The sequence below is a fragment of the Madurella fahalii genome (assembly GCF_045866475.1).
Source record: "Madurella fahalii IFM 68171 DNA, scaffold_6, whole genome shotgun sequence".
NCBI classification, from domain to species: domain Eukaryota; kingdom Fungi; phylum Ascomycota; class Sordariomycetes; order Sordariales; genus Madurella; species Madurella fahalii.
This window is the reverse complement of record NW_027263976.1, coordinates 3,025,543-3,040,618: the sequence shown is the minus strand read 5'-3', so window position 1 is coordinate 3,040,618 and position 15,076 is coordinate 3,025,543. Positions and strand designations below refer to the sequence as shown.

Sequence of the window (15,076 nt, the reverse complement as noted above, 5' to 3'; positions counted from 1 at the left end):
TCCGGATTGCTTGGCGCCTTGGCCAATTCCATTCGCGACCGCGCCTTTGCAGCAACTCGTGGACTCGCATTCGCATCCTTGCAACAGGCTCGCTCGCTCGAGCATCGCGCGCACGAAGACAGCAACGCCGGCAAAGATGTCTTCATCACAATCGAGAAGCGGCGGCGAGCGCATGATCCACCAGGATTATATCGCCAGGATACGATATTCCAATGCGCTCCCGCCGCCACCGAACCCACCCAAGCTGCTCGACATCCCCAACACGGGGCTTGCGAATGGCCAGTACACTACGCCGGGTTTTGCATCCCGCCTTGCTCGAGAGCAGCCTCTAAACATAGAGGCCGATGCCGAGCTTGGAATGCCTCTAGACCTGGTCGGCATGCCAGGTGTCTTTGACGGCGACGAGAGCTGTTAGTCCTGCTCGGCCGGCCGCTATTCTTCCAACAGACGAGTCGCTAACACCATTGCAGCCATTCAAGCTCCCGCCCAGGTGCCACCAGTCCACCCGCACGACCGGCTTCTCCTCCGCCCTCTGTCGACGCTAGGCAAACCCAAGGTTGGCGACACGGCCGTATCTTTCCTACGACGAACCGAGTACATCTCGTCGGTTCAGTCGAGGCCGAAACCGACCGACATCATGTTCCTCAAGCCGTCTTCAGGGAACGCCCTAAAGCGCCCCGAGAAGCGCAAGGCCTCCCCCGAACCAGACAAGGGGACACCTGCGTGGATCAAGCGCCGTATTGAGAAGAGCTTCGAAGTGGCCGCCGCCAACCTTGCAGAACGCAGCCGAGTTAAGCACCCCTCAAAGCGCAACGTCAAGATTGTCGATGCTTTCCCCGTTCTCCCCGACCTGGAGGCATTCCCCGACTCTGGTGCCTACGTAACCGTCAAGTTCAGCACGAACCCCGTCAACTCAAGTGACTCGTACGACACGCGCCTCCTCTCGGCCATCTTCAAGCCCATCGAGCGGACGGCAGCTGAAGAACAGCTGTACGAGACCGCCAAGGCAGCATGGGAGCGCGATCCGAGCCTGCCCAAGCCGTCGCAAATGATGAACTACGACCTCTTCCTGCCCGCTGACGCGCGGACAGGACAAAATTTCCGCGCCAAGTTCGACGTGGACAATCCCAACCGGGACAGCAGCTCGCTATACACGAGCAGCGAGAGCGGCGGCAGCTTCCGGTTCCCGCGAGTGCGCGCGTACGAGACGGCGCAGGAGAAGGAGATGGACCATGACAACAAGTACGACGAGGAGGTTATCCTCGCCTTCCGCGAGGACGAGGCCGAGAGCAAGGGCCGCAACGACGACAGCGCGCAGAAAGCCGTCTACTACTACCCGGTCATGCAGCGCACGACCATCCGCAGCCAGCGGACCAAGAACATTGCTCGGACCATTGGTATTACGGATGAGGAGGAGAGCCACCTGGATGAGCTGCACGTACAGATCGATGACCCGAGCGAGGAGCTCCAGGCTGAGCTGCAGCGGTATAAGCTGCAACCGGTTGGAGACCTGCCGGACGAAGATGAGGAAGAGGAGGAGGAGCGGGAGGATGGGCGTCGGCGGTCGCAGAGCGACCGAGGCTCGGCCAGCCCGGCGCCGAATGGAGACCGGGCGAGCCCAGAGGGGCGAGTACACTCCGAGGAGGACCAGGATGCTGAGGGAGACGAGGATGAGTAGAGGGCCGAATGTGGGAAAAGTGATTCTGGTTCAAGCAATTGGTGTGAGCGAGGCGTTCTTCTTGAGCCAGTTCGTAAAGCGAGTTAAGGAACATCCACTGAGGCATGATATCTAGACTATACATATTGCATCAGGAAAATTACATATCCTAACCGCTTGCAAGATGTGACGAAACCCAGAGCCCAGCCTTCACATCTATAAGCGTCACATTATTACACCAAATCGTCGCCTAACCAAATCCCGAACAGCCAACTCCGTCCCTTATGCTTTCTGCGTCAATCAGTGACGCGTCTATATTCTCCTCCCGGCCAGGCGGGCAAGATTTGGCGCGAATGCTCTATCTCTTTTTGTCCCTTGACCACGAGATAGGCCATATTTATAGCGGTATGCAGATTCTAGTATGGGAAATATTCGTTTCCCCCTTTTCTGTGGCCCGAGCGATCTTTTATCAGATCCGTATTCCGTCAGCCAATGAAACCGATATTTTCTCTGTCGTCGTCAACCACGCGACCATATCTGTCCCCGCCGTCAGTACTGGCAATGATCACACCAAAACAGGAAGGGGGACTGAGTTGGGGGACGACTCACTCCAACAACAACCTAAACATCCACACCTCCATATCCTCATTCCTCAACACCCTCCCCGCCCACTCCCGTCCCTGCACCGCCACCCGTTCCGCCTCCTTCTTGCCCAGATCCCCCTCGCTGAAGAACCTGACCGCCTCAAGCCAATCATCCCCCTGCAGGCTCAGCGGCACGAAATGCGCCCACGGCTTCAACCACTCGGAATGCCACTCTCGGAAGATGGCCCACTTGAACACCAAGCTCCTGCTCTTGAGGAGGGCGTAGAACCGGCCCGAGAACGCGTTCCCGTCCATATCCAGCACGTGCTTGTACTTGAGCGCGTCCTCCTGCTTGGCATACTCCTTGATGGTGAAGAACTCCTTCTGCGCGTTACAGTCGCCGTCGTCGCACTGGCCGACGTGGGAAAAGTACACATCTACGAGGGATTTGTAATCCCCCCTGGGCACCTCCTTGACCGTCCACTTCTGGTTGCTCTCGGTGCCCGTGTTGACCAGGATGCGGGCCTGGTCGCGGGCGTTGAGCTTGGTGACGAGCCGCTGGCGGTGCTGGTGGCGCCAGCCGCCGTTGCGCGAGAACCCCCCCGTGGTGGAACCCCGCCAGTAGAGCCGGTCGAGCTTGTTGCCCCAGGCCGGGTCCTTGTCTTCTTCGTAGGGCACCTTGCCGGCCCAGTACCAGGGGGAGGGGTAGATAATGTCCGAGTACGACGAGATCTTGGACTGTGAGAAGATGGGGAAGAGGTCGTGCACAACGCCGTAGGCGTTGGGGCGCTCAAAGAAGCCGTAGGTGGAACTGAGCGAGGGCGAGAGGCAGATGTCGGACATGGCGGTGAAGTTGTAGACGAAGCCTAGGTCGCCCATCGCGTACCGGTCGACAGCGTCGTAATAGTCGGCTTCTTCGAGGATACGCGCGGGTGAGTCGGGGGGGCATGACGTGCGCGAGTGCGTCCAGACGGCTTGGTGGGGAAATGCGTTAAAGCGCGTTTGCTTGAATTCGTCGAAGCGGTTTTCGTAGTTCAGCCCTTCGGGTTTCTCGGTGAAGCCGTTGCGGAGAGATTTGGCAGCATTGGCCGCCGCCATGTTGACGGTCCGCGCGCGCTCCACGAGCCGCACCATGTCGTCGTAAGGGACCACGACGCGAGACTCATCATTGACGTTGAACGCCAGGTCCATGTCGGGCAGGAACTCGACGAAGCTTGAAAGCATCCCCCTCATAGCGTCCTGCATCCAACCGGCGCCTCCCTTGAACAGAGTCACGTTGCCTCCGCGGATCTGCAACGACATGAGCTGGTTATCGTACCCGATCGCCTCCCGCGCCCGCGCCCGGACCGTCGACGGCTTCAAGCCCCAGAATGGCGTCAACAGATCTAGCACCATGTCAAACTCGTCCACCAGCTGTACATCCTTGCTCTTTGCAAAGGCCCACCACTTGTCGAAGTGGGGCGGCGGTGGCAGCCCATACCGACGACGGTACTCGGCTACAGCGTCGCGCAGGGTGCGCGATTGACGCGCCTTGACTTCCTCAAACTCTCGCTCGGCATCTTTCACAAGGTGCCATATCGGATGCGACCCGCCGGGCGCCGCCTTCGGCTTCGGGTTGCTGGAGGGGACTTTATTGCTGTCGCTGCCCGGGCTGGCTCCGGGCTTGTTCGTAGGCGCCCCTACCGGGGATTGTTGGGGTTTGAAACGACCTGGAGACGCCTTGGAGAGCGAGTAGATGCAGATGAGAAAGAAGACGAGGGCGCCAAGGACGCCGATTTGGCGGTTCCTCATCCTAACTGCGTCGTATACCGGTCGCGTCACGCTGCGGCAGCAAGGGCGCGCTTCGCCCATGCACGTGTAGCCCGTGAACCACCCCACCAATTCCGGCCTCCGTCGGGCGCTTCCGTCTCAAAGTCGCGAATTCTACCGTTGATCTGGCGGCGGCGGCGGTCCTTTCCCTGCTTCCGAAAGGCTTCCGGTTCTCATTGGGGCGCTGGGGAAAGAAAGGCAAACCTCACGTTGAAAGGGGGGGTCGAAAATTCTGGGCAAGAGACTCTCGAGCGGTACCTCGCCGCTGAATGAAGCCATGGGATGGCAACTGTCCACTCAAACCTCAGCTTGCATAAAAAAATTGGGGGCCCTGTCCAGGGCCAAAGAGGCAGCCTGCCGAGGAGTCTGGGGGCGCTTCACATAAGGCAACCCATGTCTGTGGGGACCATCTGAATTTCCGGGCCTCCTCAGTGGGCGGGTTCTTGCATGGTGCCCCTTGAATGGCTAATTGTGAGAGCAGTTATGCCCGTGATCGATCCTTCGTACGTCCACCACCCTGAACACCGAGGATACGAGGAAAATAAAACAGGGGTTATGGCCGTATTCAGATCGCTAGGAAGCGACTTGGGATAGACATTTCGCCTCATTAAGCTGCAATAACACGGTCGTAGCAGGGGAGTGAGCCGTGATTCTCCCCAAACCCGCGGGTCAAGGACCCGAAGTCTCACAATGTCACTCGGAACCGCAGATCCGGAGGAACGATTCGAGACATCACCTTCAAGGGACAATATCTGCGGCAATCCTTGACGGAAATGTATGCCGTGGTTTATTCACGGGGATGGTATTTCTCAAACACAGTTCAACGCCGCACATATGCCATGCCTTTTTAGATCCGTTCGTGTCCCGTTGGTTTTCGGTATCTAGTAGAAGAAGCCAATGATCTTGCCAGAGACGTGCTTGCGCCTGGCCTCCTCCTGGTCCATGATACCGGCCGAGGTGGTGAGGATGACGTAGCCGAACTGACGAGCAGGGAGGAGCTTGACAACCCACTTCTCGAGCTCGGAGAGGCGGACGTTGTAGCGGGGGGAGATGACACCGCACTTGTTGAGGCTGCAAACACCGTCAGCACTTGAGAATCTTAAAGTGTCCCCGTCCTGCTCTAGAGGTACTCACCGGCCGTTGAGTTGGACAACGATCTTGCCGCTGCGGTGGTTGTCGACCTCCTCGAACTCGCCAATGTAGCCTGAACACGAATCCAGTCAGATACTTGTTGCGATAGAGTAAACATTGGACATCATTGGGAGACTCCGAAAACGTGTAAGATCCTCGCATTGGTGTTTAATTTATCGGCAACTTAAAGGGCTGGGGCCGTAGGGCAGAGATAGACCGTCGCCTAGTTATCATGCCGAACGAATCGTTGGGAGAATCCTGCACAGCGGGAGCCTGAGCCAAGGGGTTCGCCTTACCATGGCGCTGCATGACCTGCAGGAACTTGACGATGACCTTGGACGACGGCCGGATCATGACCTGGCGCTTGCCGGCTTTCTCGGCGTTGTTGATGCTGTTGAGGGCATCGTGCAGGACGGAGGTGCGGACCATCTTGACGGTTGTTGGGTGGTCGGGATGGAGATTCTCAAATCGTCAAGGGAGATGAGGTATCTGCCAGAGTGCCGAAGCGTGTTACGTTAGCCTTCCGAGGCTCGGTGAGCATGGAGAGTGCCCTCGTCGACCGCTCTTAGGAGGGTTCTGCCCGCTCAATTGCCGGTGAGGAGAGCGTATCATGGTGCGGGTCTGGTCGCCCCATGATTGCTCTCCTCGGCCTTCGCAAAAGGCATCATCCTGCTGTCACGTCATTCCCGAGTGCGAGATTCTACCTTACCTCGATTTTATGCCTGCGAAGATGCGGACGCGAGAAGCCGGTTCGTGGTTGATGGAGAGGTCGAAGATCGAAATATCTCGACAAAAAAAATCACAATGGGTGCGGGAGCTGTGGTGGCCCGTGCCCGCGAAAACTTGCCCTAACGATCGCTTTACCATGGCGCGCTTAGCTCTCTGTTGCCTAGCCGCACGTGGATTCCCTGCGACCACACAAAATTCCGAAATTCGGGGCCCACGCTGATTGGGTGGGGCAGGTAGCCTTCGCACATAATCCTCGATTTCTTGTCACGGAGTCGGGATCCTTTCTCACCACACGAAGAACAAGAAATTCAGCAATTACTCTTCGAGGATCGCACCGACAGCTTACCTGCAAAACAAAACGCCAAGATGGTGAGGCACCCCATCTACCACCCCCGATTCCCTTTCTCCCTGTCCGCATCCTCGATCGTGGGACGAAGCGACCAGCGAACGGCTTCGAACAAGTTCCGAACAAGAGCAGACCCCGCTAACCCCCGATCTAGTCGGACGTAGAAGAGACCAATGCCCCGGAAGTTGCCGAGGAGGTTGAGGTGTCTGCCGATGCCTCCAAGGGCCAGATGTCGGTTCTGGATGCTCTCAAGGGCGTCCTGAAGCTGTCTCTGATGCACGACGGTTTGGCCCGCGGCCTGCGCGAGGCTTCCAAGGCCCTCGACCGGAGACAGGCGCACATGTGCGTGCTCAACGAGTCGTGCGAGGAGGAGGCCTACAAGAAGCTCGTCATCGCCCTTTGCTCCGAGCACAAGATCCCGCTGATCAAGGTGCCCGACGGCAAGCAGCTGGGCGAGTGGGCTGGTCTTTGTAAGTAAGCCCGGCGATAGATAGCTGGTGGCGGCGGGAAAGGAAGGACGTATGTTTGCTGACTTGTTCTTGTTTTGCAGGCGTCCTCGACCGCGAAGGCAACGCGCGCAAGGTGGTCAACTGCTCCTGCGTCGTCGTCAAGGACTGGGGTGAGGAGTCACAGGAGCGCTCCATCCTCCTCAACTACTTCCAATCCGAAGCTTAAGATGGCGTTGTGCAAGCAAGGGTTGCGGCGTTTTCTTACGGCAAATGAGGAAAATACGGAACATCATAGAGGTATTTGAGACGGGGGTATTCTCGGGTTCGCGATCCCGACGACACCTTCTTCAAATGTACTCTACACTCTCACCGGTTGGCATTTGAAACGGCGGGATATATGGGAAGCCCCTTCGCGCGGCCACCTCAGCATATGGCATGGGAAAAGCAAGACAAATAAAAACCAAAAGAAGCCTTTGCAACTGGCATTCCGGTGGTCATGGACCGTTCGGCTACGTACTCGACGTGCTACTTGCGATCCTCGACCATGATGATATGATAGCCAAAAGTCGTGTGAACCTGCTCGAATACGGGTTTGTCGATGGTGCTGGGTTGGAGTGCAAATGCAACCTTTTCAAAATCCGGATGTAGACTCCCTTTGGCCTGCCAATCCAAGGAACCTCCTGTGGGGTGGAAGGTATGAGGTGAGCGTACACATCGAGAGAATTGGTATCTCTTACCCCGATTTGCCTTGTCCTCAGACATCTCCCTCGCCACGACGTCAAACTTCTCGCCGTTTTTCAGCCTTTCTAAGGCCTCATTGCTCTTGGATTGTTTCTCACACTGTCGAGGGTAAGCGTGCGAATGGGAAAAGATGGCTTTGGCTGCAACTGTGCGTGGCATGTCGAATCGCAAAACTTACGAGAATATGCCGGACTTTGACCTTCTGAGCACCCTTGAGCTTGGTGGTCTTTTTCGCGTCACTCTCTTCCCCTCCCTTGGCACCTTTCTTGTCGGTACCTTTTTTGCCGTCCTTTCCACCCTTTGCTCCTTTATCTTTGCCCATTTTGAGTGGTGCCAGCCGTTTGCTATGATTACGGTGGATGGGCACTGTGTGTTTGATGAGTTAGATTGGAGAGAAGGTGCCCTTGTGTGAAAACATGGCGGGGTCCAGTCGGTTGTCGTGAAGCTTAAGTTCTGAAGTTGGAATAAGCACATTAGGGTTAGGGTCAGAATGGATTCATAGGTCCAGCCACCAATACAGGAACAGTTCAACATCTACCCGCGTATAATTCTGGGTTCGCCTAACGTACCCGAACTATTCACAAGCATTTTGGAGCGGCTATCCCTACTTGACTTGCGATACAAGTCTCAAGCCCATCTTGCGAAATGATAACAGCAATTTAATGACAATAGAACAAGACACAAAGGTGAACAAGACGGTAAAGAAAGGAGAGCAAGAGAATGAAGAAGACAAGACACGTCTATAGATAACGGTCTTTGATTGGGCTGCCTCTTATCCCTCGAGGCTTAGGACGGGTGAAATACATTTCTTTCCACGGCCTGCACCCGAAACGCTCTACAGCCCTGTCCTTTCGATGGTATCCAAGTCGATGGTTGCGCAGCCGAACGCTTCTTCGAGGGCAGCCCGCCTCAAGAAAGCCGACATTGAGGGGTCGTCAAAGCAGTCTTGGACTATTACCAACTCTAGCCACAACTCGACGAGCTGCTCCAGACGCTGGGCGCCGCCGAAGGCTTGAACCAAGGTCGGCACGGGGACTGGGTTGTGGGCTGACCATGAGTTAGCAATAAGGCTTCCGAGACCCGGACCCGCTGGCTTCCTTACACCGTAATCTGGTAGGCATGGTGATCGACTTGGTGAAGAAACCGTGGAGAAGGTTTTGCAGTTTTAGGCAGAAGTTGTACTCAGTCCCAGCTTGCTAACACTCCCAGTCTCGAATTATGTTTTATCGCAATGTGCTCTTCCGTTCGTTGGGCAGGACGAGAAAAACAGAAGAGTTATGTAGTCGGTGGAAACGGCAGAGTTGCAAATAGTGTTTTGCTGTGAAACTTTGTAAAAAGGAGAATAAGTACTGGTCGAGGTAGAAGAAAATGATTCATCGGCCACGGCAAGGTGAGGATCCAAAATTAATGCAAGACATCGGACGGTTTTTATACAACTTGGTTGTGAATTGATTGTTTTGTCTTTAATATATTTTGCATCATTATCTTCGTAGGATCGGACGAGCGCTAGAAACGAAAATGATGTAATTCTCAGCTGAGAAGACACTAGGTAGTTCACAAATGGTGGCGTCTTCGAGGACAGACACCAAACGGCGTGGACTAATCGATGAATGCGGTGTTAGAGCAACCGTTGCCCTATACGAGCGGCATTGGCGACTCTTTGAGCGAGCATCAGTGATCGGATTCTGGTTTAATAGCTGAATACAAACCAAAAAGAGGTTCGAGGCACTGAGAGACATCGAGGTCTGGCTCCCTACTCCGAGAGAGGATACTGTCCGAAGCTGGTGGCCAGATGGAGTCTGAGAGCGCATTTCGGTTTTGACGTTCGAAGATGATTCCCGTGATCTTTCGGGGCCATAACCAAAGCGAGCTGCCACGCGCGTGGCCTTATCTCAAAGTAGCCAGCGTCGTCAAAACATCCTCTAGCGCCTCGTCCAGAGCCACATCTCCCCGTATTTTCGCCTTCAGCTGATTGGCGATCCCCAACACCGCGCTCGTTGAATGGATGTAGCGCTTCTGCATTCCCTTATGGGCATTTGCCAGCAATGTTGTGACAAGCTGCAGCGCCGCGACCTGGCACTCCGCCAACGCAGGCGGCTGTTCGGCTTCCGGCACATAACAGGCCGCCACCTTGGTGACGAAATCCATCCACTCTTCCCTGGGTCCGCCTCGTTCCGCTTCGGCAATCTGCAGTAGTACACGAACAATCTCGATACCCCGCATGGCGCTGTTTTCGTCGCTCACGGTGGAGCTAGCCTGGAGGATCGATACTAGGTCGTCGGCAAGGGCCTGCCAGCCACCGTTGACAAGGAATGCTTCTACCCCTTTCTTTTCCACAATGACTCCCTCAAAAGCAACCAAGACTGGCCGTCGGAAGTCCAGTTTGCCCCGGCCGCCATTTCGGTAGAGATCGATCAACATGTCGGCCAACCCGGCCGCCTCTTTTCTTAGTAGATCGTTGTCGTCTTCCCTCAGCCAAATCGCCAAGGTACGGATAGCCGCGAGAATAAGTGGGTCCTCGGCGGCGTCGTCGCTCTTGGAGTCCCACGCCAGGGTGAAATGCGAGCCGGAAGAAGTGTTGGCTGCGCCGACTCGCGCGTCGGGGTGTAAGCCCATTACGCCGGCAACCGAGGCGTCCCAGCGATCGCGGAGGTACTCGATAGTGAGAGACATGGTTTCGGAAATGGCCTTGCGGAGTTTGAGGAGGAGATCTGGTGATATCATCCATGGTAGGTTGTAGCTGTCGTCTGCATCCATGGAACGGAGGAGGTAGCCGATGAAATTGGAGACGACATTGAATGCCGACGTGAGGCGCCGGGAGGTGTCGGAATACTGGGGGCTATTTAGATGTTCTAGGAGGGTGGGAAGGGTGGAACGGATGTCAACGAGGAGAAGGTTTATAAGAAGATAGGAGAATGGGTTCTCGGTCTTGTTGTCCCGCTCGGTGAAAAGGAGTTGGGGTGCCTGGACAGGGTACACCTCGAGGAGAGAAGCAGACAGGTTGGCAAAGGCAGCACGGCCGGCAGCCGTGGGACGGCTGGCGACAAGATCACGAATGAATTTCCCAAGAGCCGGTAGCCAGCTGGGATTCAGTGGGAGGACCTATGGTTGCTGATGAGCGTCTTGTATCGGTGCTGATGTAACCGGGGGCCTTACATCTGGCTCCAACCTCGGCAACAAGGCCGCCAGGAAGGCCAGCAGTGTGACAGCATCGGTCCCCTTAAAGCTCGAAACAAGGCGGCCGATAGTGCTGTCGATGTTTGATCTGAGAACCGTCTTGTCCACCGCTGTCGCCATATCGTTGAGCCATGCATATGATAAAGTGTCCAGCACAAGGGGTTCCGAGGGTGCAATCTCGGTCAGAGGGGTCAAGTCTTCCACCGCTGTGAAGACCCGCGCACCACCTGGCTGGCTTACTAGAGTTACGAGAGTCTCTAGCGCTAGTCGTGTAGAGTCATTTGAGCTATCTCGTCGTCAACGGATGCCCGAGCTTTGGTTCCTCAGGACCGAATCCTTACCAGTGAAGAAGACAAGCCACGAGCTGGGGTATCCGGTCAAGCAGTTTCGGGCTCTGCCTCGCATTTTCTGGGAGCAGTGCCACAAAAGTGTGCAGCACAGATACAGCGAGATCGAGCATGCCAGTGGCATCCCCCCCTGACGACGACTGTTGCTTCCCGCCAGTTTTGATCAGCCGGTCCAGGAATTTGGGGGAAATACTCTCCCAAACGCTGACGATGACATCTTCGTTGCTTCTTAGTTCTGGACTATTGTCAAGAACCGATTTGAGCAACGCAAGACCGACAAATCGCGATGTGTCGTCCTTTGCACCGAGCAGCGACTGGATCTTCTTGATCGAGCCTGCATGCTCTTCGGGTGCCCGTGCATTCTCGCTCATTCTCGAAGATCTCAACTCCTTTTAGATTTTTCCATCTACTGCAACCTGACTAAACGTAAGTCCCATCAAAAGGCGCCTCTGAGAATGCATTCGCCTTTCATGATGTTGGCCCCACACGGAACTTTTGTCATTGGATCTCGATCGAAAACTTCACCACATCTCGGCAGACAAGCACGGACCACTAGCTTCAGCTTTCAGCCCTTCGCCTGGCGATAAGATAACGGCGCAGACGACAACAACCCTTCGCCTATCGCGACGGTAGCCCCAGCTTCAAGACGGGAATAGTGTGAGGGAGCGCGTCCCCCAAACGGACTAGCAACGAGCCGAACATCTTCTATTCCTACCTGAGATGAGAATGGCCGATGCATCCCTGCTTCGCCCAGCATGCCCCCGTCTCGAGCACTGAACAGCGGGTCATCAAACTCCGGGCCCTCGGCGCTCTCGCATCACCCCTCGAACGACAACACCTACGACGACACCGATGAGCTGGACCTGCTCGGCGACGACCCGCAGCACGACCATGATAACGACACGGCCGCCATCTTAGGCGGCGATCCTCTTGGAGGACAGGGCCAGCCCTCCCTCTCGTCCCCTCTCTCCTTCAAGCGCAAGAAGAAACAATCCGGCTTCTTTGCGCAGCCAGCAAGGCTCATCACCGCGCTAACAGGCGGCGCCATCAATCCGTCTTCCTCCTTTCGGACCTCCCAACCACACAACAATGACCCGCACCCACAATCACCGCCGCCAGGTCTCGGCCAGAATACCCGCCTCGACCCCCTCGGACCCGGCGCTCCCACCGCCTCCTCCAAAACCGACACCGCCACCTTCCCGCTAGACTGGTACGCCGAAGGCCCCGGCCGGAGAGTAGGCTACGAAGACCTAACAGCGATCGACTGGATCTTCGAGTACACGAAAGAGCGCCAGCGCCAGCGCATGTTGCACTCGTCGTCCGTCTCGTCCATACCGATCCTGGGCTACATCCAACGCTTCGTCGACGCGAGCCAAGTGTGGGTGGTCCTGATCTTGACGGGGTTGGCTGCGGGTGCGCTAGCGGCGGGCATCGACATCACCAGCGACTGGTTGGGGGATGTCAAATACGGCTTCTGCTCGAGCATTGACGGGGGAAAATTCTATCTCAGCAAGACGGCATGTTGTTTCGGCTATGATGAAAGTAGCCAGTGCCGGGGGTGGCAGACTTGGGGGTTGGCGTTAGGTGCGACGTCCGGAGGGGCGGTGTGGTTTGTCGAATATGGGGTTTACTTGGTTTTGGCGGTAGGTGAACAAATATGTTGGGAAGGGCAGGAGCGGATTATGCTAACATGGGTGATAGGTTATGTTTGCGTTTTCGGCGAGCTTACTAGTCAAGGAGTACGCGATATACGCCAAGCACAGCGGGATTCCAGAGATCAAGACGGTGCTGGGCGGGTTTATCATCCGGAGGTTTTTCGGGATCTGGACGCTGATCACAAAGTCGTTAGGACTGGTAAGTCTTCCCGTGTCAATTGGAATTCGTGGTTGCTGAGTGACATGGTCAGATTTTGGCCGTGGCATCTGGGATGTGGCTGGGCAAAGAAGGCCCTCTAGTTCATGTTGCCTGCTGTTGCGCCAACTTGTTTACCAAGCTCTTCCCTAGCATCAACAACAACGAAGGTGTGTGGACCAGCTCGGGCCTGTCAGGGATTATGGGCGCTAACTTGAACAGCGCGGAAGAGGGAGGTTCTCTCCGCCGCAGCGGCTTCTGGTATATCTGTTGCATTCGGGTCCCCCATTGGGGGTGTGCTCTTCAGTCTCGAGGTGAGCACCGCGCCTTGGCCTACTCTCATGTTCCGCCCTAACCTCCGCAGCAACTATCATACTACTTCCCCGATAAGACAATGTGGCAGAGCTTTGTATGTGCCATGACAGCCGCCGTGGTGCTGCAGGCATTTGACCCCTTCCGGTCGGGCAAACTGGTGCTCTACCAAGTAACCTACAGCTCCAGCTGGCATGGCTTCGAGCTTGTCCCTTTTGTCCTTCTGGGCATCCTCGGCGGTATATACGGAGGGCTATTCATCAAAGCAAACATGAAAGTGGCCAAGTGGAGGAAATCGACCGGGTGGCTGCCAGGGCCTGTGGCTCAGGTGGTCCTGGTAGCTTGTCTAACCGCCCTCATCAACTATCCCAACAACTATATGCGTGCTCAGTCTTCTGACCTGGTGTCGAACCTGTTCTCTGAGTGCTCAAGTCTGCATGACGACCAGTTCGGGCTCTGCGAGACAGGCGCCGCCTCTGCCGGCACCATCGTCCTTCTCATCTTTGCCGCGCTGTTGGGGTTCTTCCTAGCAGCCATCACTTTCGGCTTGCAGATCCCCGCCGGCATCATCCTGCCAACCATGGCCATTGGTGCCCTCTCCGGACGTGCCGTTGGCATCGTCATGGAGATCTGGCAGCGCAACCATCCAAAATTCATCGCCTTCCACACCTGCGAGGAAGATGTCGCTTGCATCTCGCCCGGCACCTACGCCATCATCGGCGCAGCGGCCGCCCTCGCCGGCGTGACGCGCATGACTGTCTCCATTGTGGTCATCATGTTCGAACTCACGGGCGCCCTCACCTATGTCCTCCCCATTATGGTGGCCGTTATGATCTCCAAGTGGGTCGGCGACGCCTTCTCACGGCGTGGCATCTATGAGTCGTGGATCCACTTCAACGAGTATCCCTTCCTCGACGCCAGCGAGGAAACAATGCCCATCCCGGACATCCCCGCTTCCCAAATCATGACGCGCGTCGAGGACCTCGTTGTGCTCACCGCGACAGGCCACACCATCGCCTCCCTGACCGCCATCCTCGAGTCCCACCCCTACCGCGGCTTCCCGGTCATCTCGGACCCCCGCGATGCCATCCTGCTGGGGTACATCTCTCGCGCGGAGCTCGCATACAATCTGCACACTTCGACCCAGCCGCCCCGCTCGCTGCCCCCGGAAACAGAGGCGTTTTTTGCTCACCAACCGCTGGCTGATCCCCGGACGACGCTGGATCTGAGACCCTGGATGGACCAGACCCCGCTTACACTGCCGAGTAGGAGCCGCCTGCACTTGGCGGTCAGTTACTTCCAGAAATTGGGGCTGCGCTACGTGTTATTTGTGGACAGGGGCGTGTTGCAAGGGTTGTTGACCAAGAAGGATGTGTGGTATGTGCTCAATGGGGCCGAGGAGACGCGCCGGACGAGCGGGAATACCGGGAATGCCAGTGACCGCGGTGTTAGTATTCACGGTGCTAGCGGTCACGGCGGGTTGCAGACGGGTGTGGCGAGGGAGGATGGCGAAGGGGAGAGTGCCGGTCTGCTGAGAGCCGTTGGGATTGGTGATGATGGCGAGCCGGTTAGCCCAATGGTGGATGGGGGGAGCATACTATAGAATTGTGTTACTATTTGGTAGATTTGGCATTTATTATCTTTAACCGGTCTCAACAAATAGATTAACTGGAAGTTACCGTACTCCCTCCCGTCGCAGGGTGGTTTATTGATCTTGATGCCTTGAGCGCAAGGCAGCCACTCAGGGGTGACGTCACATTGGCTCCCTTGCCCTAGCTTGTCTTCTACTGGCTTCGCAGCTGCTCTATGTCGGACTTGAGGGTTGTTTATTCAAGAATCCGTTTCACTTATACGCCAACCGTGAATTCGTCACACAACGTGCGGTTCATTGGTGCCTGCAATAAAAGCTCTCGACAGAGACCCTGTGTGGGCCCCTCAATACC

The 15,076-nt window shown here is 56.3% G+C and overlaps 8 protein-coding genes across 8 annotated transcripts; 3 read left to right on the top strand and 5 right to left on the bottom strand.

Moving 5' to 3' along the window:
• Positions 1–136: 136 nt before the first annotated feature.
• MFIFM68171_10943 (uncharacterized protein) lies at positions 137–1,678 on the top strand (the record flags this gene model as incomplete). The annotated part of the gene is made up of 2 exons (XM_071066362.1): positions 137–410; positions 471–1,678. 2 exons carry the CDS (start codon positions 137–139, stop codon positions 1,676–1,678), a joined length of 1,482 nt encoding a protein of 493 aa, XP_070922463.1.
• Positions 1,679–2,142: 464 nt separating this feature from the next.
• MFIFM68171_10942 (uncharacterized protein) lies at positions 2,143–4,032 on the bottom strand (the record flags this gene model as incomplete). The annotated part of the gene is made up of 2 exons (XM_071066361.1): positions 2,143–2,194; positions 2,267–4,032. The coding sequence occupies 2 exons, from the start codon at positions 4,030–4,032 to the stop codon at positions 2,143–2,145; spliced, it is 1,818 nt and encodes a 605-aa protein (XP_070922462.1).
• An 899-nt stretch (positions 4,033–4,931) lies between these two features.
• RPS22 (40S ribosomal protein uS8) lies at positions 4,932–5,610 on the bottom strand (the record flags this gene model as incomplete). Its single annotated transcript, XM_071066360.1, has 3 exons — positions 4,932–5,121; positions 5,185–5,254; positions 5,478–5,610. The coding sequence occupies 3 exons, from the start codon at positions 5,608–5,610 to the stop codon at positions 4,932–4,934; spliced, it is 393 nt and encodes a 130-aa protein (XP_070922461.1).
• Positions 5,611–6,276: 666 nt separating this feature from the next.
• RPS12 (40S ribosomal protein eS12) lies at positions 6,277–6,931 on the top strand (the record flags this gene model as incomplete). Its single annotated transcript, XM_071066359.1, has 3 exons — positions 6,277–6,279; positions 6,411–6,726; positions 6,807–6,931. 3 exons carry the CDS (start codon positions 6,277–6,279, stop codon positions 6,929–6,931), a joined length of 444 nt encoding a protein of 147 aa, XP_070922460.1.
• Positions 6,932–7,230: 299 nt separating this feature from the next.
• On the bottom strand, positions 7,231–7,768 carry PIN4_2 (Peptidyl-prolyl cis-trans isomerase pin4; the record flags this gene model as incomplete). Its single annotated transcript, XM_071066358.1, has 3 exons — positions 7,231–7,385; positions 7,443–7,545; positions 7,625–7,768. 3 exons carry the CDS (start codon positions 7,766–7,768, stop codon positions 7,231–7,233), a joined length of 402 nt encoding a protein of 133 aa, XP_070922459.1.
• Positions 7,769–8,281: 513 nt separating this feature from the next.
• Positions 8,282–8,567, bottom strand: MFIFM68171_10938 (uncharacterized protein; the record flags this gene model as incomplete). Its single annotated transcript, XM_071066357.1, has 2 exons — positions 8,282–8,493; positions 8,549–8,567. 2 exons carry the CDS (start codon positions 8,565–8,567, stop codon positions 8,282–8,284), a joined length of 231 nt encoding a protein of 76 aa, XP_070922458.1.
• A 766-nt stretch (positions 8,568–9,333) lies between these two features.
• On the bottom strand, positions 9,334–11,341 carry MFIFM68171_10937 (uncharacterized protein; the record flags this gene model as incomplete). The annotated part of the gene is made up of 3 exons (XM_071066356.1): positions 9,334–10,548; positions 10,603–10,909; positions 10,965–11,341. The coding sequence occupies 3 exons, from the start codon at positions 11,339–11,341 to the stop codon at positions 9,334–9,336; spliced, it is 1,899 nt and encodes a 632-aa protein (XP_070922457.1).
• Positions 11,342–11,725: 384 nt separating this feature from the next.
• On the top strand, positions 11,726–14,736 carry GEF2 (chloride channel; the record flags this gene model as incomplete). The annotated part of the gene is made up of 5 exons (XM_071066355.1): positions 11,726–12,613; positions 12,672–12,824; positions 12,877–12,991; positions 13,044–13,135; positions 13,186–14,736. 5 exons carry the CDS (start codon positions 11,726–11,728, stop codon positions 14,734–14,736), a joined length of 2,799 nt encoding a protein of 932 aa, XP_070922456.1.
• Between the last annotated feature and the right edge of the window lie 340 nt (positions 14,737–15,076).